At 34.3% G+C, this 23654-nt stretch overlaps 1 protein-coding gene across 4 annotated transcripts in view; it reads right to left on the reverse strand.

The window, feature by feature from the left end:
- Positions 1–309: 309 nt before the first annotated feature.
- Positions 310–23654, reverse strand: part of PLEKHA1 (pleckstrin homology domain containing A1) — an 84884-nt gene continuing 61539 nt past the window's right edge. For 2 of the 4 annotated variants that reach the window (XM_074233456.1, XM_074233453.1), the window contains exons 6-12: positions 20270–20401; positions 18362–18505; positions 14370–14438; positions 11687–11751; positions 10630–10693; positions 7078–7167; positions 310–2991 (exon numbers count right to left, since the gene is read on the reverse strand). In XM_074233456.1, the coding sequence (XP_074089557.1) occupies positions 2677–2991; positions 7078–7167; positions 10630–10693; positions 11687–11751; positions 14370–14438; positions 18362–18505; positions 20270–20401 (879 nt within the window). In that variant the 3' untranslated portion in view covers positions 310–2676. Of the gene's footprint in view, positions 2992–4277; positions 4349–7077; positions 7168–10629; positions 10694–11686; positions 11752–14369; positions 14439–18361; positions 18506–20269; positions 20402–23654 lie in introns of all 4 variants that reach the window. The other 2 variants (XM_074233455.1, XM_074233454.1) reach the window with 2 other exon arrangements.

The following is a 23654-nucleotide window of genomic DNA, read 5'->3' on the forward strand; positions in this document are numbered from 1 at the left end:
TAAAGGGCCCAATACTCCTTATATGTGAAAATCAAGTCAATGAATTGAACATAATATCAATTTCTTTATCAAGTTCCATTTTTGGTGTTATGCTATAGAAGAACTAAAGAAACCAAAATGAACAACAAACAATAGAAATTAAATCTAACCAATTTATTAGTTAGTCATTACAGTGTTCAACCAGTCTGGGGGGAAAAAAGCACCTTAATTAAACTTAAACGTAGGTACAAGGGAAGAAGGAAGAACGAGTAAATATATTTTCCCAATTATGAAAGAAGCATGCAACATAATGAAAAAATGCAACAACCATTAAGTTATCCAAACTATTTTATTGACATTTCAAAATGTGACATATTTACAAGAAACAGCACAAGTTCTAAAATAATTTAACAATTTTCATAGATTTATAAAAGTATTGATAAATATTAGAACCTGACAATTATCAACCACAAGAACATCTTCCTATGCTAATGAACCACCATAGTAGTTCTATAAAAAGTCCCAAAATGGAGCTAAACTTTTGCCTCCACCAAATATGTCAAATTGCCAATACCAAAATACACTAAAATGAACATGCAAGGTAAAAGTTGTACCAAAGAAAGTTAAGTTCAGGTCTAGAATGAAAACTGTTCTCCACAGCTATACTTTCAGAAATTTTCAAAATAACTATTTTTGATAAATCAGTTAAACAATTTTAAATTACTTTAAGCAAGTTTGATTCTGTTATTAACTCTCAAAGATATTTGCCAAGATAGATGTAGTGCAGTATAGAAAGTTGACCTGAGAGCTAGGAAAACCTGGGTTCAAGCCTCAACTCTCACAGATTCTGAATGGTGACCATAAGCAGTCTCAGAGGCCCAGGCAATTAACTCTAGGTTATAAATTGGAGAACTGTTGTTGATCTGCATTGGTAGAGAGACCGGGACTTCTCTAAACCAACGAAATCACAGGTCTGCAACAAATAAACAAAATCTTTAAAAAAAATCTGACAAAGAAAATAGAAACCATTTACAAGTAGAACTTTTATAAATGTTAGCTTATTTTAAAAAAACCCTCAACAATGGCATCCTTTATCCATCTTGGTTTTTAAATTGTTTTATGTATCCTGGCATTATCATGAAAATTGTATGACCCTTAGATCCTGCTTGTTTTAGTAAAAAAAAAAACAAAAAAAAAAACTTTAGTATCTCACAGATGAGAAGTCAATTTGAAAAAATGAAAAGAGACTCACATGACATGTTATCTATTAATTTGCAGGGAAAAAAAAGCTACTGCAAAATGGCAAATTGTAATCACAAAAATAGCAGCACATAAAATTCAAGATTGTTTGGTTAAAGCAAATGTTTTCAAAACTGAATCACAAAATAGTACATGCTCAATTTAGATTCACTATTAAATATTTGAAATTTAAAGATTCCTTAGAAGTACTGTTCTTATTTATGACATTGTATAATATAATGTATATCCAGAATTCAGTTTTAGAAATGTACATATTGCACAGCTAGGAGATGTAATATCAGAATTCTGATATCCCTAGCATAAGAAATTACTTAAATAGTTTAATACAAATCATACTACTCAAAAACAATCTCATCCCAAGTTTTTAAACCAGTAAGGTAGGGTCATGAACACATTGATCTCAAAATGTTTAGAAACAAAATGAGAAAACACAGGCACTTTAATATAGATTATCAGTGACAAAAGTTACAGGCCACAATTGAATGACTAAGAGGTTCATCAATTATGTCTTTACATATAAAATAAACTTGAGGTCTTTCACTGATCCAAGTATAGAAACAAGAATTAGTCACAAAATGTTGATAAGAAAAATCAAATCTCTCAAAAAAAACTTATATCAAATAAGGTAATTTTCAACATTGAACAAAGCAAGGCCTGATGTAATACAATATAAAATGTACTTAGTTCAAATGTCTAGGAGATAGTAGTTTGAGTTCCCATTTTTCCCCTTAACCCAATCCAACCAAAACCCTTACAAAGATGGTCCAATAATACCTGATGTGCAAAAGTTACCACTCACCTTAAGAACCAGTGCATTTAAAAAAAAAAAGAAGAAAAGGTCTAATTTTCAAAATCATCAACATTCTAAAGAAAATTTTGCAGCACCACAGACTTAAGATGAAAATAATATCTTAGTCTGGTAACTTTTCAATAGATAATGCTGATCAATCAAAAGGTATAGACAATGAAATACTTAAGAGGCATTCACATCAATCTTTTTTTTAAAAAAGACCAATATAATCCAATCCATCCACCCCCTCGAAAAAATTGAATGTTTTTAATATGGTATGTATGAAATTGTCAAATTTTCCAAGAGTGATTTAGACAGATGTTTAATCACTCAGTAGAGAACATAAAACATTACTATTTCTTAGCAGGTGCTTACATCAGTATTTATTGAACTGAATTTAGATCCTTGGTACTGAAACACATTCTTAGTATTTTAAGATTGGTTCTACTTTGACCATTCTCTAGTTTGACCATCAGAATTATCAGCTTATAAGAAAAACAGGTTAGAGGCAATACATTTCACGTAAATCTTCCCCAAATTTATTTTACCCTCTCCCTTTCTTTCTCTTTTCATCTTTGGCTACAAGCCCCTAGAAAGGGAAAGCAAGCATTTAACAAGTGGATCCTTCTCTCCAAATATTTCCATTCTTAGACATCACTAACTGGAAGGCTTGCATCATCCAGATCCACTAGGTCATTCTCTCTTTCCTGAGGGTCACTGGGATGCTGAGGTTTCATCTCGGCTTGTACAGTCACTTTGGAAGCTGGTTCTCTTGGAGTGAGAGTCTGGACCTTGAAGCTCCCTGGCTTGGCCTTGGCAAGAGATTCGTAAAATCCTCGCTTCTCCATGGTAAAGCTTGAGCCCAGAGAGTTGTTGCGAGAGGCTGTGGAATGTGAGGTGGCTGCTGTTGCATTGGCAGAACGGAAAGCATAGACTGATTCTGAAGAACAGTTGGAATGCTCCTGTAAAGAGGAGTATTGGTCAAACACGCCATTAGTGATGAGAATGAGAGCTCAGTGTTAGACTGAAGGACAAAACATACACGCAGACACATGCAAACACATACACACAAAGCGAAGCATGAGCCACAACAGCACAAATAAACAGGGGCTTTCCCAAAGCAATGTATTTTTAGGAGTGAGTATGTAGCAGTGAGAGCCAACAACCATTTCAGCTAAGAAATCAATTACCTATATATGTAGATATATGTGTGTATGTATACACACACACACACACATGCACATATATACATATATATAACATTAAAGTTGGTCTTGGCAGCTCCAGAAACTTTAAGGACTTTGCCAACTTAAGTTGTTCTAATTTAGTTAAGTGTTCCATTGAGAACTAAAAAATATATTTCAATGGGAACCTAACAATGATTTCATCTCAATAAAAACACTACGTATAATCTAATTCAATGATAAGAAATATTCTCCAAACAATGTTACAAAAGAATAATATTCCTAGTCGTTCAACATAAAAACATAGGTTAGAGAAATAAAATTCCATTGCTTCAAGTAGAAATCATCAGTTGTTCTTTTAAAGGTGCTATTATTACCTAGCAATATGATTTACAGTGAGTTTTTATTTCACTTACTGACAGAATTAATAATTATATATCTAGACACATGTATTTTTTAAGTGACGGAGAAACATATAAATAAAATGTTTATTAAAACAAATTTCATACATTTCTTATTGAATTTCATCAGTGGATATGCTTAAATCTGGCAGTTGGCTACAACTATATATCTTAAGTACACTACATTCATTTTCAATTCTCACAGGTTTGAAAATAAAGGGTTAATAAAAATTATTCAAATATTAGTTTCCATAGGATGGATCTATCTAATCTATAATTTTAAAATGTCAAACAGATTATTTTAATAATCTGTTTTTCAAGTGTAAGTGCATGCATGAATTTATACATATCTGATCATTAGGTCAGAAGTGACTGACATGAAGAGTAATGTAAAAATTGGAACTCTCATGGGAATTCAAAAAACTAATTTTTACATGAATTACTTGTAAACTTTATCATACTTCGTAATCAAAATGTATATTTTGTATATCCTAAATGATCTCCAACATAGATGAAACCTGATGACTGGTTAGTGTTGACAAAAGCAGTTATGATAACTGCAAGAGATAGTTTAGTTAACTCAACTTTCTATGATAAGTGGTGAGTAGTGTGTAAGTCCTAGCCCTCTGTTAAGAAGGCAAGTTTATATGAGAGCCCACATACGTGCTGCATTCACCAGTTCTTGATGTATACCTCGGTATACAAGGATTCGACAGCCTTCTGGCCTGCCGCATCTGGAACACAGTGCAAAGCTAAGATTAGAGTTAACCTATACTTAAGAGAGGGAGGAAAAGAGAAAGTGTTGCTGAGAAATAGGAATAGTTAGAATGCCCAATTTGCCCCCACCACAAAGCACAAACACCCTTCTCCAATTTTTCCTTGCCACAACACCCATTGCTTTTGCAGAAAGACTCATACTTCAATGCTAACAAGTTCACATGTAACATTAGGCAGTTTAAAAAATTACTACCTAAGATTTCACACTTATATTTTTTTAAAAATGTATATCTCTAATGACTTGAATGTTGAAGAACAAGCAAAAATTGTTTTTTAAGTACTGATCTGTTTGTAAGAAAAGTACCACCACCAAGGAAAATACAAAACTCATACTTAATGAACAGCTGAGCTATGATCACTGCATGATAAGTCTACACGTAAAGGACATGATACTATAAAAATTGTCCTGCCAAATAGAGTATTTTAAGAACAATTGAGAAACTTTTTCACAGCAGAGATTAGACTTCCTAATTACTGGTCAAATTTTATTCCTTGTTTATATGGGTTGAATAAATACTTGAAAATTTCCTACCAAAAGAAAATTAATGTTGGGGTTTTTTTTAACTGTTTCTGATGAGAGGAAAAACCCATGCTGTTTACCTTTTAGTACTTAACAATATTTGAAGCCATTAATCTAATTTATCTCTATGCATTATTGTCTATTTGAAAATATATTTAAAGGAAAGCAATTTTCACAGCTAGTGTTTCTGATAAAGGACTCCTTTCTAAAAATATAAAGAGAACTGAATCAAATTTATAATACAAGTCATTCTTCAACTGATAAATGATCAAAGGATGTAACAGGCAATTTTCAGATGAAGAAATTAAAGCTATCATATCAAAAAATGTTCTAAATCATTATGGTTTAGAGAAATGCCAATTAAAACAATTCTGAGGTATTACATCACACATATATGATTGGCAAAATGATCAAAAAGGAAAAATGATAAATGCTGGAGGGAATGTGGGAAAAGTGGACACTAATGCACAGAGTTGGTGAAGTTTTGAACTAATCTAATCATCTAGAGGACAATTTGGAACTAAGGGTAACAAAACTGTGCATACCCTTTGAACTAGCAATATTACTACTTTGTATCCCAGAGAGATCATTAAAAAAACGGGGAAAGACCACCCCATTGCAGAAAAATATTTACGACAGTTCTTTTTAGTAGTGGCAAAAAATTGGAAATTTGAGGGAATGCCCATCAATTAGGGAATGGCTGAACAAATTATGGTATGAATGTGATGAAGTACAACTGTTCTGTAAGAAATCACAAGCAGGTGAACTTAAGAATAGTCTAGAAAGACATAAACTGAATGAGCTGTGTGAAGTAAGCAGAACCAGGGAATATTGTACTTATTGACAGCATCACAGTCTGATGATCAACTACAATGGACTTAAATCCTCTCACCAAGTCAGTGAGGAAGGAGAATTTTAAAAGATGACAAATGTCAATCACATTCAGAGAATAAACTATGGAGTCTGAATGCAGATCAAAGCTATTTTCACTTTTAAAACTTGCTTTATGCTTCCCCCCGCCTTTCTCATGGTGTTTTCCCCCACTTCAGTTCTGATTCTTCTTTCACAACATGACTAATATAGAAATATGTAACATGATTGTACATGTATAACCAAATTTGATTACTTACTGTCATGGGAAGAGAAGAAAAATGTGGAACTCAAAAGTTTACAAAAAAGATGAATGTTGAAAATTAACTTTGCATGTAATTGAAAAAATAAAATAAAATAAAATAACATTCAAAAAAAAGAAATAAATTTTTTTAAAAATTACTTTTCTAATTACTGTAAGGCTATCTACTAAGCAAACCTATATGCTTCAGGCAAAGAACTTTATACCCTATGATACTGCCAAGTAAATATAGGCCTAAGTTACATAGCAAAAAAATGAATAAAAATGATCTCTATGAAGAAGAAATTCTACTTCCAAACATAGAAATTGAGATGCACACCTCCCTCTCCCTTGTCTATGGGTCTAGATATGAACTGGATACTGATCAAAATGAAAATTGACTTAAAATGTTTTATCCAAGAAGACTGTACTGAACAATTTACAATTAGCTTCATGGTGTTAAGGACATACTAGGGCTAGACATGCAGCCCAGAAAAATCACAGTAGGTACCCAACAATAAAAGTTGATTCATACAATTACACTGGAAAACTCACGAATTTGCAAGTAATTTGATTAAGATTCAGTATCTCTAATATAAAAGATAAAGACCTTAGGACAGATTTAAACTGATCTTCGAGACTGTAAAAGTTCCCTAGTGGTAAAAATGTCAATTCACACAAGTGGTCAAATGAGTTAGAAGTTTTCAAAAATCTGAAAAATGATTTAATGCTAAGAATTAATTGGTTGTCCTAAATCTATAACTATTAAAATTTTATCCTAAGACTTCCTAAAATCAATAGAACTGGGAAAATATGTTTTCCTAATTGTGCATTTAGGACAATACAATGCACACAAAAAGGTACAAATACATAACACTAACAGGAAGCATTAAATTAGAAATGCATTATTTTTGCAAGTCTAGTTGGTATGACAGTTATCATGCAGTATACTTTACTACAAGAGGAAGACAAGAAGGATTAGGAGGAAGGAAAGGATATACAACTTCGTAAAATGGAAATAAACCTTGGAAATCAATAAAAGCTCAGAAACATACAGAAGTTGCTGATCTTCCAGGTCCCCGTTGTGCTACTATGGCACCAGAAATTGCTTTAATCCAATTATGCATCTCCTCTGGACTGTCAGCCTAAAAGAAGAGGAAGAAAATATTTTATCATGTTTTTTTCAAGAGAAGGTTCCACCTTAATACAAGACAAGTTAATAATACATTATTTCCTCTTCAAATGTAATGATCAAAAGATACTAAAACAACACAGTGGGTTTAGAGCGCAGGAACAAATCTGGTTCTGCTATTTAGTCTCCCACTGAATCCAGGGCCATTTCCAGTTGTCCTGATCATATCTGGTCACTACATCCAGATGGCTGTGGAGGAGAAAGAGGGACTGGTGACTTAGCAAAAGTCTACCCTGCCCCGCCCCCAAACCCTCAAAATTCACTTGCATGTCATGGCATCACCTCCCTGATGTTTTTCCTGACATTAATAAATCATCAGACAATCCTGGACAAGCCATTCTTAACTTGGGGCTTCAATTTCCTCATTTGTAAAATGAGGAAGTTGTATTAATTGCTCTATCTCTCAAGTCCCTTCTGGCTCTTCATGCCAAGGCTCTCATTCTCAAATCTCCCCAGGCAAGAGAATTATATTCTAAATCCAGATCCTAAAGAGAGAGATGAAAGGGCCATAGGTACATAGGTACATAATCACATTTTCAGCTAACTTTGTTATCACTTAATAAATATCTTTAATGTACAATACAGAGGATTTCACTATTATGTATTTTAACCTTTCCAAATCTGCCCATCTTGTATTACTTTATCCATATTCTCCAGGAAATATTCTGCAGGAAGCTAATTCAATGAGCTGGATCGGGCCTTCCTCAACATTATCTGTATATTGAGTAGATACCAAAGAAACTTTCAGTTTTTTAAATTCATTCTAGATAGGTTACTGGCACATCTATTTCTAGTCATAAATTTTCCCCAATGGCAATATTTAAAAATATTTTGTATTATCAATTTTAATATTAAATATGGCTAAGTATTTTATTAATTAAATGTTAAATCAATTTTTTCCATTTTTAAAAAACTTTATGAGGGAGGGAGGGAGGGAGGGAGGAAGATGCACACCAGTTCTTTCTCTGGAGGAAGACAGAATATTTTATCATAAGTCCTCCGGGATTGTCTTAGACCACTGTATTGCTAAGAATAGCTAAGTTATTTACAATTCTTTTTTTTAGAAGAAAGATTTTATTTATTTTGAGTTTTACAATTTTCCCCCTATTCTTGCTTCCCTCCCCCAACCCCCCACAGAAGAAGGCAGTCTGTTGATCTTTACATTGTTTCCATGGTATACACTGATCTAAATTGAATGTGATGAGAAATGATATCCTTAAGGAAGAAAAATAAAGTGTAAGAGATAGCAAAATTACATAATATGGTAACGGATTTTTTTTCCCCTAAATTGAAGGTAATAGTCTTTGGTCTTTGCTCAAACTCCATAATTCTTTCTCTGGATACAGATGGTATTCTCCATCACAGATACCCCAAAATTGTTCCTGATTGTTGCCCTGATGAAATGAGCAAGTCCATCAAGATTGATCATCACCCCCATGTTACTGTTAGGGTGTACAATGTTCTTCTGGTTCTGCTCATCTCACTCAGCATCAGTTCATGCAAATCCCTCCAGGCTTCCATGAATTCCCATCCCTCCGGATTTCTAATAGAACAATAGTGTTCTATGGCATACATATACCACAGTTTGCTAAGCCATTCCCCAATTGAAGGACATTTACTTAATTTCCAATTCTTTGCCACCAAAAAACAGGGCTGCTATGAATAGTTATTTACAATTCTTATTCATTATAATGTTCTACTATTTTTGTTCTTTGCATCTGTTCATCCAATGGCAATCTTACAATACTTCTGCATAAATTTTCCTTTATAATTACTTCTACCTGCTTCTGGGGACCTTTTTGCCCCTTCAACACCAGAACAGGCTCTGCCTGTGGCTACCAGGAGGTGGGACCAGACATTTTACTTTCTGTTTATGTTGTTGTTTTTCCTTTGCTCTTTAAGAGGCCCATAAACTCAGTAATGGGTTACCATGATATGCAAGTAACTTAGATTTAAGTAAGGGGTGCTGTGTAAAGTCACCAGCCTCACTTTCTCCTCCAGAGACATCTGGGTCCAGTAGACAGAAGTGGATCAGGAAGACTGAAGAATGACCTAGATGCAGTGGGAAACTTTGGTCTTTTTAGGCTAAGTTATTTAAGAGGTGTTTGACTAAGGCAACAACCATTCAGTGACTAAGTAAGAAAGAAATGAGGCAGAGACTGGCCTCTTTAAACTAATCAATATCAACAACAAAATAAGAATGAGAGGAAAAGACCCTCAGGATTTCTGACCAAAAGAGAAATCATTGCTATTTACATTCACTATGAACTAATCAGGAATCAAACAATGACCAAGTGGGGCAACTAAATTAGGCTGTTGTCCTATTGGTGCCTGCTGGGAAGAATGCTCAACCTTCTGATTAGATTACCAAACTCCAAAGGACAAATAAATCTCTCCTGGTCATCTCTGCAAGGTAGGCTCTTGGAAATCTCACAGTATATGGCAACACTGTCTACCTCTCCCCACCAGATTAGAATCATTCCCAATAGTTAGCATACTACTCTTACTCTCCCAAAAAGCTTATATAATGTTGAAATTAACTTCATTAAATGTCTAGTAAGACTCAAGGTCCCATGTTTTTGTTTTAGATTTTGTTTTTTCCCTTTGGGCATTCATTTTTGGTGTGTTAAGTTTCTTTTGCTGAGACTGGGTCAAATCCTTCATTAAGTCCTCTTTTCTATTAAGCCGAGCATTATGTATTTTTATAAATATTTATCCATTTCATTTATATTGTCAGTTCTATTAGTATATAATTCTTTTTCATTTGTTGTAAATTTACCTTTTATATTTTTTGATCCTTGTAGTTTTGGGTTTTTTCCCCATCAAAATAGTTATTGAGATTCATTTTTATTGCTGCTGTTGGTTTTTTTAAAAACTAGATCCCAGATTTACTACTATTTCAAAAGACTGAAGTTTGATTTGGTTTTTTGTTTTCAATTTTATTTTTTATTTTCAGGTTCAGTTAGGTGGCACAGTAGATAGCACTAGCGTTGGAGTCAGGAGGACCTGAATTCAAATCCGACCTCAGACACTTAATAATTGCCTAGCTATGTGACCTTGGGCAAGTCATTTAACCAACCCCACTGCCTTAAATTAAAAATAAATAAAATTATATTAAAAAAAGAAAAGTAGTTTATAGGGCTTTCAATCAATAGCTATTATTAGGCAGCAAAAGAATCACAAAATTTACATTCTAAAAGCATTTACCCCCTATTCTATTGCATTATAATTGTATTAATAATGGAAAGAATATTTTCTACTTTTTAAAGATTCAGCTCAAAATCAACCTTCCATAGAAAATCTTTTTTTCTTGTATCTGCAGCTTAAAAATTTTTAATCCTACTAATAATAGATTCTAATAATAAATTAATGCTGTCTTATATTTTCCTGTAGAAACTCAAAATAATTGTCTTACCTGCACATAGAAGGTTCTAGATGTTGTTACAATTTCAAAGAGATTGTCCCTCATCATTATGTCACTGAAAACAAGATATCCAAATGAACTTATAATTAACTCTTCATGTTCATCTTTCATCAAGTTTCAACAAGTAAAGAGAAACCCAGATTTTTAAAAAGAAAATTTCCTTAATAATAAATAAATCAAAGTCTTATGAATCTAAACAAACTTAAGTTAGCAACTACTATTTCAGTTTTATTTCCTTTTTTTGTCTTGGGGAGAAGCTTTTATATGGTGCCTACTGTGCCAAGTGCTTTACCAATATTTCATTAGAAGAACACAAAGTTATAGAACATTTTTATACTACATTTATGATGCAAATAAAAATGTTTACATTTAAAGATCTCATTTTCAAGTTATCATATGTTTTTGATTATCTTTTTGTGTAGTCCAATCTGCTGATTACACTTATCTTCCTCCCCCTCCTCTTTATGTCAGTTCCAGTTTCAAAGCTATTTTCTCTTTTACCCTTGGAGAAACATTAGCAGAAATGACAAATTATTTAAGCAAGCTACATTTGCAGCACCTATGAGTACTAAAAATAACCTAAAATATCAAGTCAAGTTGTCTATTATAGACCATTTTTATCAAAATTATTTTTCTAAGTGTTTAAATAAGTTGAAAATAGATTTCTAATAATTTGTTTTGTCATAAAGATCATGAAAAAATCTAACTCTGTATATATGATTTTTAAAATAGGCATGAAGTGGGGCAGCTAGGTGGCACAGTGGATAGAGCACCAGCCCTGGAGTCAGGAGTACCTGGGTTCAAATTCAGCCTCAGACACTTAATAATTACCTAGCTGTGTGGTCTTGGGCAAGCCACTTAACCCCATTTGCCTTGCAAAAAAAAAACCCTAAAAAAAATAGGCATGAAGTAAATGTCTCAATTAAAAACAACTAAGTAATGTAAATGATAAAAAAGAAGTTAGCAATTGGCTATCACAATCCCAAAAGACATTACCTATTTATCTACAGGATAATATTTTAACAGAGTTTAAATTAGCATGGCTCACCTTTGTTTACATTCTTGGACTTTATGAACCTCCTTAAGTGGTATTATTCGGAGAGGTTCCTTTTCCTGCCAAAAGAACATGTAAACCAACACATAACTTTTTTTTTAAGATCATGTTTGAGGTTTTCTATTTTCCTTGGGAATCTATATTAAACTTGACAATCTTATTAGTCATCCAAAATATGATCACTACAAATCTAATTACAAAACTTCATGATACGAAAGGCACATACCTCTCACATTTTTTATGCCTAGCTTTAATGAATGCCTGGTTTTCTTTCAAACTATTAAATTAACTACCTAGCTTTTTCTCCCTACAACTCTTAAAAGATTTGACAATGGAACAATGTAATTATAAGCCATGATTCCAAAGGCCTGAAGATGAAGCATTTTATCCACCTTTTAATAGAGATAAGATGCAGAATGCTACATATATTGTCAGACAGTCAGTGAGGGATTTGCTTTGCTTTACCATTGTGTGTTCATTAGAAGGGTTTTCTTTGTCCTTTTTTTTTTTAACATTTTGCTCAATGAGGGGAAGGAGAAAAAGAAAATAAATGTTCATAAATTTTAAGAAATTTAAAAAAAAATGTTTTTTTCAATTGTGAGTATTGCAAATTTAAAATAACTCCCATTACAGAGGCTTATAACTCATTTCAGATACCAAGTAGAATCAGAGTCAAAAAGGTTTCAAAGAAATATACAATTGAAAGATGTGGGCAGATAATAAATATACAAGTGAGAGTGGGGTAATAACCAATGGATAGCCCATATGCTCTACTCCAGATATCAAGAGAAAGTGAGGAAGTTGTCCATAAATTTGAATGGACCTCTAGTGTCAAACTTACAGGAGAACATAGAAGAGGAGCAAAAGCAGTTATAGATAAATAGCAACTTGTGTCATTGAAGGGAATATTCATATTTCGTGTGATTAGAGACTAGTTCAGTATAGAGTTTGTTTCTAAGAATTTTTCCTCCCAACAATCCTGGGAGGTAAAGTAAGGTAATTACTATCCCCATTTTACAGTTGTGGAAAATGAAGCTTGGATTAAATGGTTGGTCTATTGCCACCTAGGTAGGAAATCTCGGAGCAGGACTCAAACTCATCTCACTCAAAATTGCCTGGGGTACATTTCATAGGACTATAAGTATGAGGTACTTGAAGTCCTATGTGAACATGAGATGGTCGTATTACTTTGTCAAGCAATACTGACCACTCCAACTGGGTTAAATTTTATACTTAATTAACTTTTTTTTTTTTGGCAAATCAGACATGGAATGCTATTTCTAACAATTCGTTGTTTTAGAAGGGTATAAAATTTACTTATGTTTCAACTGCGACATTAAGATACTTCCTAAATGTGCAAAACATAAAATAGCTATAAATGTAAGAAAATCTTATACTATGTATTTGAAAATATTATTTAAATGTGTCAAAAGACAGTTTTATTTTTGGTTTACATATCTGAAATCTAACATAAAAGCATCTCATGTGAAATAACAAAAACTTAAAGGAAAGTTTCAACATTCTAAAATAAATCTCATCTAGTTTTTTCCAAATAGATTTATAGGCTGGGCAAAAAAAGAAAAATTGGAAAACATAAGGCAATATTGACAAAATTTGACTGATATTGACTTCCAGTGACAACTAATTTTTTTTCCTATGGACCTAGTTATATAGGTTTATCTTTTGAGAGTGATTTCTCAGGTTTTTTTTTTAGTCTGGATCTATGATTTTATTGGGCTGGGGAACTCACATTGTAAAAATCTCCTTCCCTCAAAGGTTATCTGCAGACTCATCATGTATAGCTTACTTACAATGTCCAAGAGCTCCCTGGGAGGCCTGGGAAGCTGCACTTCCTTCATGGTCACAAATTAAAAGAGGAAGGACCTGAAGTCCCTGCTCCTGGCTCTATTATATCACACTGTCTGGACCTTTTGGCTTTTATGATCCAGATACAAAATATAAATAACATTAGCAAAATACAGAGAAATAACATCATTCAAAAGTGGCATCTATCAAAGACTTTGAATCTATTATTTATAAGGCCAAGCAAGCACAAGAAATCAGAAGTTTGCTCAATACAATACAGAGACAGGGATAAGGACTGGCTCTATAAATTCATAAGTACAAGGAAATTTTGGGAGATACAATGCCCTCTCCCAGAGGGAAGCTGGTACCATCTTTGCAACTCATCTAGAAAAGAGATGTCAAACTAAAAGAATAGCTGCTAGCCCAAACGGACCACCACACAGTAACATTATCTATGTTGAATTGTATTTTTATTTTATTTAACATTTCCCAATTACATTTTAATATGGCAAGAGTTGACACCTCTTGTCTAGAGCACTGAGAGGTTAGAACTTGCTTAAGCTCATACAGCTAGTATGTATTAAAACAGGATTTAAATCCAACTCTTCTAGGATTCAAGACTGACTCTTCCACCTTGCCAAACTACTTCTCTCTTTCTAAATATTTTTTAAACTGTTTTTATGCCCATAGACCTCTCTGCAAAGTTATGACACCTACAGATCCCTTTTCAGAATAATGTTTAAAATGCAGCAAAGTTAAATTTGCAGACCTTATGAATTCTATCCACAGACTCCTCTCCAAAGGGCCATGGTCAGGAATGCCAGTGCTAAATATTTACTTTTTCATCAAACTCTGTGACGGAGAAACATACCAGTTCAGATTTGAAGTAACCTATTGTATTTTCATCCAATTGAAAGTATCTTCGCTTCCAGTTCTTCATCTACCAAAGATAAAAAGAAACAGTAAGACTTCTGTTTCTAAGAATGTCAAAAGGTGATGGTTATTTAATTATTCTAACATGAATACAAAAGTCAAAAATGCCAAAGGCTGAAAAACTTCTTTATTCTCACTTAAATACAAATGATATCTTTCCTGTTACTCCAGTCTAAGGTTTTAATAAAACTCAGAAAAGTAGAAGATTCAGGTTTTCAATTCTTGTGATACAAATGGCTTTAGACTAGAGATAAGTGAACTGATGGGCCTTCCAAACTTTAATAAGGAGATCCCCTTTCACCTTCTCCTCCCTCACCATATATTACTGGGTCTTCAGGTTTTCCATCTGAAATATGAATCTACTTAGATTACATGTCAAGGACCTTAATGTTTTTTCCAAAATCTCCCTATACCTAGCACCCTGTACTAGGTATAATCAAATTTCAATTATTCCTAGTCCTATTGCAGAGAAAGGAAAGAAGGGTCAGATCATTAGCTATCACCACTAGTTCCTTCTCTTAGTGCCTACACGTGAAACCCATAGTGATGCTGGTAACAGACTTGAAATCATTCATCAACTAGTAAAAAGTTTCTACCACATCATAACTTCCCTATCATAGTGATCCTGAACTCCCCAGATTCCATTATTCAAACCCTGTTCTCCAACTTCTACTTTATACTCCCTCATTCCTATCTGTCTCAATCCAATTCTCCCTCTCCAGGGCTACTAACCATTTCCAATGTGCCCTCTGAAATGCCTGCTACATAGGCAACAAATTTGCTTTTATCTTTAATCTCTTCCTTTCCAACTCCTTTCATGGTGCTCTCTAAGATTGCACTCCCTTTCTGATGCTTCCCATTCCAGCATTAGATGCACGTTCACTCATTTCTTCTATTAGAATGTCCCTTGGTCCCCACTGGCATTTCCAGGTTCTCCCTTTACCATCATTTCTCAGTAACTTTTCCTCCTTTGAGGTTCTCAATTCATAACTACCTCTCTCTCTCTCTCCTTTATTCAATAAGGGACTGATTCACAGTATCTTGTCTCCTCCCCAACTCCTACCCTCACACCTGAGGACTCTAACTTATGTACTGATAACTCAAACACCAGACCTCACATGACATACTTCTATAGACCACCTCAGCTACAGAATGGTCATAGCTCTGATCATCACCCACAAATACACCACTTCACATTCATGAACTGACATTTCCTATCTCAGTCTGTGGCTACTCCACCTCTCCCTCTGCCCTGCGTTCTTCCTTTACACCATGACCTTCAATCCCTCAACTTCTCAAGCCATCACCCCTCCACTGGCTATACTCTCCTCCCTTTCTCATTTGAATCTCTTAATGTGTTAGTTCAACTCTTCGCCACTCTCTGTCCTAAGTGCTCTGTCTCCATATCTTATCATCTATGTTGTCTTTCCAAGCAGTCCTAGATTATTCCCATAATCTGTAGTCTTCATTTCCAACTCAAACATGAGTGAAAATCATGAGCCATGATAACTAGATCCTTCACAAATTCATATAACATAATCTGAACTGGGCCCTACTTCTTCAAACCCCATGTCCCTCTTTCCTCACAGTTAACAATCCTGACCCACATTTCACTGGGGAAAAAAAATGAGGCCATTCACCAAGAGTTCTGTCTTCTCCCTTCCCCATAGCAAATAACAGATACCTTCTACTATTATGTCCTCCTTTACACTCACAGAAAGAGGTGGCCCTTCTCCTTGCCAAGGCCAATCATTTTTCATGCACAGTGACCCCCCCCCCATTTCATCCTATATTTTCCAAGAGTTTGTTCTATCATTCCTAATCACTTATCTTCAACTGTTCCTTCTAGATCTCCTTGACTGGATCTTCATCTAAGTCATTACCACTAACCAACTGTATCCCCTAGAGCTCTGTCATAGGTCCCCTTATTACTCTTCGTTATTTCACTTTGTGATCTCATCAGTCACATGGATTCAATTATCATCTCTAAGCAAATGATTCTCAAATCTACAAATCCAACTGTAAACCCTGATGATCCCCAGGTTTCCATCTACAACTGTCTACTGAGAATCTTGAACTGGATGTCTCAAGGACATCTTAAATCACATGTCCAAAAACTTAAACTCTTGCCCCTTTCCCCCCAATTCCTCCCCTCCTCCTACCTTCTCTACCTTAGAGAGCATTACCATCTTTACAGGCCCCCAAGGCTCCTCATATCCAATCTGTGTCCATGTCATATCTTGATTTTTACACAGAAAATTCTCTCTAATACTGCTATCATTCTGGTACAGGTAGTCCTTACCTCCTTACCTAATGCCTTCTGGTCCATCTCCCTGCATCAAGCCTCATCCCATTGGAGTTATCTCTCACTTAACTTCAGAGTATCTTTCTAAGATTAGGTCTAACTATGTCATGTTCTCTGCTCCAAAGGCTACCTATTGCTACCAAGAACAAATATAAAATCCTCTGTTTGGTCTCTAAAGTCCTTCAAAACCTACCTCACCCAGTCCCTGTCCCTCTCTTTCCATCTTTTTATACTTCATCCCCTACCATGCATTCTCCTATTTAAGGGCACAGTCCTTCCTGCTATCTTCATCTCCTGACCTGAGTATTTTCACTGACAGTTCCCTCATGCCTCCCTTCCTCCTAATCTGGCTTGCCTGGCTTCCTTTAGCCCCAGCTAAAATTCCAACTTCTAAAAAAGCTCTTTTAGATAGATAATCAAGACAATCCTTCTTGATGTTAGTACCTTCCCTCTGTTGTCTGGTTTGAACTGTCAGGAACTCTCTTTTACCTTTCTTTGTATCCTTGACTCACAGGAAATACTTGATAAATGTTCAGTGAATGACTAATAAAAGTTAGCATTTGCAAATTGCTTTAAGGATGGCCAAGCTTTTAGATTACCTTATTTCTTACCACAATCCCAGTAAAGGAGGTACTCTTATTAACCTCACTTTACAAATGAAAAAACTGAGGCTGGTGAGTTAAGAGACTGGCCCAGGGTATCAGAGGCAGAACACTGAACTCAGGTCTTGGAGACAGCAAGTCTAACATTCTATTCAGTGCACCAACCTAAGTGCCTATAAGTTTGATGAATGGAGCTGAGCTGGATCCAGGCTATTCATGACCATGTAAGACAGACAGAGTTAAAATGGAAATGACAAGTAAATTTTTAAAAATAAAATCATACTAAACTTATTTCACCTGCACCCTTTCATTCTGATTGACTGCGGACAAAAACAATCTCAATAATTATCTCAAAAGAATATAATAAGAATATTTTTGAGCCAAACAAAGAAAATATGTAATGTATTGTTTAAACTTTGCCATTAAGTTCTTCATATTATAAGTAAAAAAAGAAACCCAAAACAATTAAAGTCCCACAAAGCATATTAAAATTTTACTTTAAAAATTCCACTTAGAGGGGCGGATAGGTGGCACAGTGGGTAGAGCACAGGCCCTGGAGTCAGTAGGACCTGGGTTCAAATCCGGCCTCAGACACTTAATAATTACCTAGCTATGTGGCCTTGGGCAAGCCACTTAACCCCATTCGCCTTGGGGAAAAAAATTCCACTTAGAACTAGACAGATTTTTGAAAGAGGCTCTCTCTTCAGTGTCTGTGGTCCTCAGCTTCCTTTCATTCAGCCTCCTGAGACCACAAACACTGACCCAAAGAAAATACTCTCCTCCCTTGTGCCTTCCCAACAACCAAAAAGACCACAACACCTACAGGGTTTCCTGCTTCCTCTCTGCACTTCTATTTGAGTCTTGTCTTTTAAATCAGAAAGGTAAATGTGACAAATTCTGTTCAACTTTAAAAAAAAGAACTTAGATGACAGTATAAAGTGATTTTTTATTGGCATAAAGAATATTAATTTGGACTACCACTTTTATTTAGAGCAAGTTACTTGACTGCAATTACTTACTTACCACTGCCCCCTGTTTAACACAATAACCAGCTTTGATAACTGCATTATCTGGCGGTGGTTTAGGAGTAAAGTAAGGAAGATGGCTTTGTGACCGTTTCAAATTATTCCTGTCAATACCATCACCAGATTCATTTACTTCTTCTTTCTAAAAAAGAACAAAAGATAAGGGAGTGAATTTTTCTGACTACTCTTACTTATTGGTACAAAAGTATCTTTAATATTTTTAATGCAATGGAACATTCTTTAAATCTCATCTCAGTTTCATTTAGATGTATATAAGATTTAGGTTAAGATTTTTCCCAGTTAATCTATACCAAGGAATATTATTACCTAAAGGGGAATCTTAAGTCCTTCTCAAAGGTTCCTAATATATTTCTTGCTCCAAAGAGTTCATTATCATTCAAATATAACCCAATCACTTGAATTACTTAAACATTTCTCATCTCTTTATCTAGTTCCTTTCTTACCTCCTTATGGAAAAGAAACAAAAAACAAAATTTACCCACTTTATATATTCAATTACAGTCAGTTATCATTTAAAATGGCAAAGAGGAAATTAGTTTGGACTTTTTAAAAGCTTTGCCACAGATTCCAAAGAATTATAATTGATATACATCAAAATTCTCAATTCTGGGCAGCTAGGTGGCACAGTGGATAAAGCACCGGACCTGGAGTCAGGAGTACCTGGGTTCAAATCCAGTCTCAGATACTTAATAGTTACTTAGCTGTGTGGCCTTGGGCAAGCCACTTAACCCCATTTGCCTTGCCAAAACTAAAAAAAAAAAAATTCTCAATTCTATTCAAGAATAAAACATTCACAGGGTGGCTAGGTGGTGCAGTGGATAGTGCACCAGTCCTGGAGTAAAGAGTACCTGAGTTCAAATGTGGCCTTGGGCAAGCCAGTTAACCCCATTGCCTTGCAAAAACAAAACAAAACCAAATAAAACCCTAAAAATAAAAGAAAGAATAAAATGTTCAAGAAGTACTCAAATTTCCTAACATAAGATTTCCCCTCACTTTAAAGCATGACAAAGTGTAACGTTGTTAGAAGCTTTGTTTAACTGCATCTTTAAATCTGTAAGATTATATTAACTTCTATAAAAGAGTTCACATAATGTTGACCTGGTCTGGTTCAGATCCTGGGGAAGATACATTTAATAAGAATTCTCTCAGTCACTCTCTCTCCCCTACCAAAGATTGAAAAATCCAGTATGTAATAAAATTTAAGTTATTACTGATTTTCCAAAGTTTCATGTCACTGAAGAATAAATGACATTTTCATCCTTTTTTGGTTATAGATCATGAAAGAATATTAAAATATTAACTTTCCAGGCCAAGTAACCTTTCTAAATCTAGGATTTCTCTACTGCTAAAATTCTACTTGAGCTCTAAAGCAAGTTATATGCCATTAAGCTAAATAAAGACTTTAAATTACTGGATGGAATTTCAAGAAAATATTCAAAACAGATATGAAATAATATAACAAACATCTAGGTAATAAAAAAGATCATTAAGTATGTATACCAATAAAATATACAACAAATATCCAACTATTAGAACCACTAATCACTTAAAATGTACATCAAAATAAGTCTTTTTCAATCATTTCAAAAAACACAGTTCCCAATATCTTTTAGGTGACATTTAGAGGAGATGAAATTTCTTGATTAAGGACAATTAAGGCTGTCAGAAATGAAGTTCAGGGCTTTCATATATTTTCTTCATTTAAAACCACTGAAATTACTTTTTCTTCAGAAAAACAGGTTAAAAAAGAAAAATCTCAATATAATCAGCAATCTTTTAATAAGATGAGGAAGAATTAGATAATTGTATATTAGCATTATAAAGTGAATTCAGAAACTAAAAAGTCACAGAGAAGAAAAATTGTGATTGGTTTCAGGCTATTTACCTGAGTTGGTGTTATAATAGGCACACCACCCACGATTTCTGTCCTGTAAGACACTTGCTTTTTTCCACCTGGAGTTTCAACTTGGCGAGTTAAGCTATCAGAATGAGACTGTGGATCTGATTGCTTTGGTACCTAAAAAAAAAAAAAAAAATTAAAAAACTAATTAAGTTATTATAAAAACATTTTCAAGCTAGAATTTTTAATTAGTAACACATTTTCTTTCAGGCAAGCCCTTCACATCATAAAATGCAAGTAATCTGGGGTTCTCAAAGTATGCCAGCAGAATACAAGTTCAACTGTAAATCAACTAAGTGCCTATTCTTGAAAGATAATCCTCAATAAACTCTTCTGAGATATTCAACAGTAAAAGGCTGGTCAACAAATTATTTTTTTTTCTGAGCAATTGGTGACAATTATTTGAAAAGGCACAGAGTCTATGATTTCGCCTCATTCCTAAAAATCAGGGATTCTTGGTGATGCCTAGGTGATTCAGTGGACCTAGTCAGGAAGACTTAGTTCAAATACAACCTCAGATGCTAGATAAATCAAGTAATTTAATCAAGTAATTTCTCATCTGAAAACTGAGAACAAATTTAGCATATATTTCCTAGAGTTGGTGTGAGGAAGTGATGAAATTAGTAAAGTGTTTTACAAACTTTAAAGGGCCAATGCTATCAATCATTTAATTATTATTATTATTATTAAGCATTTTAAGATGATCAAAATACACAAAAAGGTATATTCAACATTATAGAATATTTTAGAGGAACTTACTCCACAAGTCTTTTGGATGAGGGGGGTGGAGTAAGATGGAATAATGTAAAATATTGATGTTTCTTTTTTAAAAAATGCACCTTAAGGCAGCTAGGTGGTGCAATAGATAGAGCACTGGCCCTGGAGTCAGGAGTACCTGAGTTCAAATATAACCTCAGACTCTTATTACCTAGCTATGTGGCCTTAGCAAGCCACTTAACCCCATTGCCTTGCAAAAACTAAAATAAAAAAAAGGACCTTAAAAACATTCTTATTAAGAATTGAGGGACGGCTAGGTGGCGCAGTGGATAGAGCACCAGCCTTGGAGTCAGGAGTACCTGGGTTCAAATCCGACCTTAGACACTTAATAATTACCTAGCTGTGTGGCCTTGGGCAAGCCACTTAACCCCATTGCCTTGAAAAAATCTAAAAAAAAAAAGAATTGAGGCAAGGCAGATAAATGAAATATTTACAATGAGCATGAAATTCATTTTTAGATTGGACCAAAATTATCATAGTAAAAGCAGTAATGAAAATCCCAACAAATTTGCAGAGATACTGAATATGTTTGTTCTGTATTTAGTATTTTGTAGGACCACTTCTAGTAACAGAATCTCAAGTAAACACAACTACCATATAAGCCACAAATGACAAGCATGTGCATGTTAGCAGGGATATTCAGAGTTCATCCAGGTTCAAGTACAAAAGAAGATAGTGAAGCCAAATTCCCCCAACTGAGTATGAGGCAGAGGTAGCTAAGTCTCATGAAATGGAGCAATTACAAGCTAAAGTGGGGGAATCTAGCAAAATGCCACCAGAATCTGCTCAAAAGTTTTAACACTCGAATGTTACTGCTCTAGGTGCTTAGGTAGATTCCAAGATAAGATGCAACCCTGAGCCCTCACAGAATTATTAACCTATTCTGTAAGAAATACAGTTGCACAAATATGCTAGAAAATAACATGTATGCCTGATAAAGCATTATATGAAACTTTGATTTTTTTCCCTTCCTCATATTGAGCTAATAAACTTTCTAGAATCTAATTCCATAATTTCTGTATCACTATGAAAAGTTTATGATCAGTAGAGTTTATTCCTAAAAGTTGACACAGGAAGAGATATCAGGAATTTTTCTCTATTCTTTGTGGTTAGAAAATATATGACAGAGATAACATTTTTACATTTATATTTTTAAAATAAAAAAAATTCAGTTTATATATATATATATATACATATATATATATAAATATATGTTATATAATAATAATATTTAGGGTATCCCAAAAGGCTTAGTGAAATTTTAAGCTTTAAAACTTCAACAGTATATATGCTATAAACTTAGCCCCAAAAAAATCACCTAAAATTTTGGCTATTTAACACTTATTATTTCTATGAATTTTAAATAATATATGTCTAATTTTATTTTAAAAAGACAGAATGCTCTGTCATTACATCGTGCATGTGATAGTTCTAGATGACATTATCTGAAATTGGCCTGTCTCCCGACCTAACTCCATTAGACTTTTCTTGTGGGATCTTGTCAAATCTGTTTTAGGCACCAAAACCTCATTCTTTGGACAATCCTTTTAATCACTGAACAGGAGTTGATGAAAGATTTTACAGTTCTAAAATCAACTAGCATGATGTATAAAAATATAGACATTTATATATCTATTTATAGATACATAGATAGGTAGACAGACAGATAGATATCACTGCCTTTGATAAATAGATATATATAGGGGCAGCTAGGTGGTGCAGTGGATAGAGCACTGGAGTTCAAATCTGACCTCAGACACTTAATAGCTGTGTGACCTTGGGCAAGTCACTTAACCCCATTGCCTTGCAAAAACAGACAAACAAAAAATAGGTTATACAAATGTGAGATACACAATGGTGTTGTTGCTCATTTTGTTTGATTTTCCACTGTGAAGAAACATTCTCTGACCTGGGAATGCAGGTATAAAAAGAAAATAGAGATTTATTAAAAGAAGTCACAACACAAAAGAAAGTAATAGCAAGTTAAGAAGACATTAAGGAAAAGTCACATGGATTGCTAATTAATCTAAAGCAGGCCAGCTGCCAGGTTCAACAGAAGTTAGGAAACAAAGAAAGCTGAGTATCTCCAGAAATCCCTTAAATTCTGGCTCAGGGTTCATGGGAAGAGATGGTGACCTGGGAAGGGTCCAAGTCCCACATTGGAGAGTTTGCCTTTTGGGGAGGGTTGAAGGATCTCAGATTCCAGTATGGGTGGTCTCAGATATTGTTTCCAGTGCCCGAACAACTTAGCTGCCCCAACCAAAAGAGGACATAATCTAGATCAGAATGAAGGTCAAGCCATGGCCTAGATTAGATTGAAGGAGTATTTTAACAGAGGGATAAAGGAAGAAGGAAGATTTCCTTAATAGTGCAACCAAAAGATCTACAAAATTTGACTCCAATGGACCTCAACACTCCCTATGCCCATGGTTCTCTGCATCAGTGTTATGTTGAATTATAATAAGAAACATCAATATTTTAACATTTTAAATAATTAAACTTTTAAATTTTTTTCTAAGTTTGTAATATCTATACTGCTTAAATTAGTTAAGCTTAAAACCACACTAATATATTTGAGACAACATGTTATGGT

This window comes from Macrotis lagotis, chromosome 4 (genome assembly GCF_037893015.1).
Source record: "Macrotis lagotis isolate mMagLag1 chromosome 4, bilby.v1.9.chrom.fasta, whole genome shotgun sequence".
NCBI classification, from domain to species: Eukaryota; Metazoa; Chordata; class Mammalia; order Peramelemorphia; family Peramelidae; genus Macrotis; species Macrotis lagotis.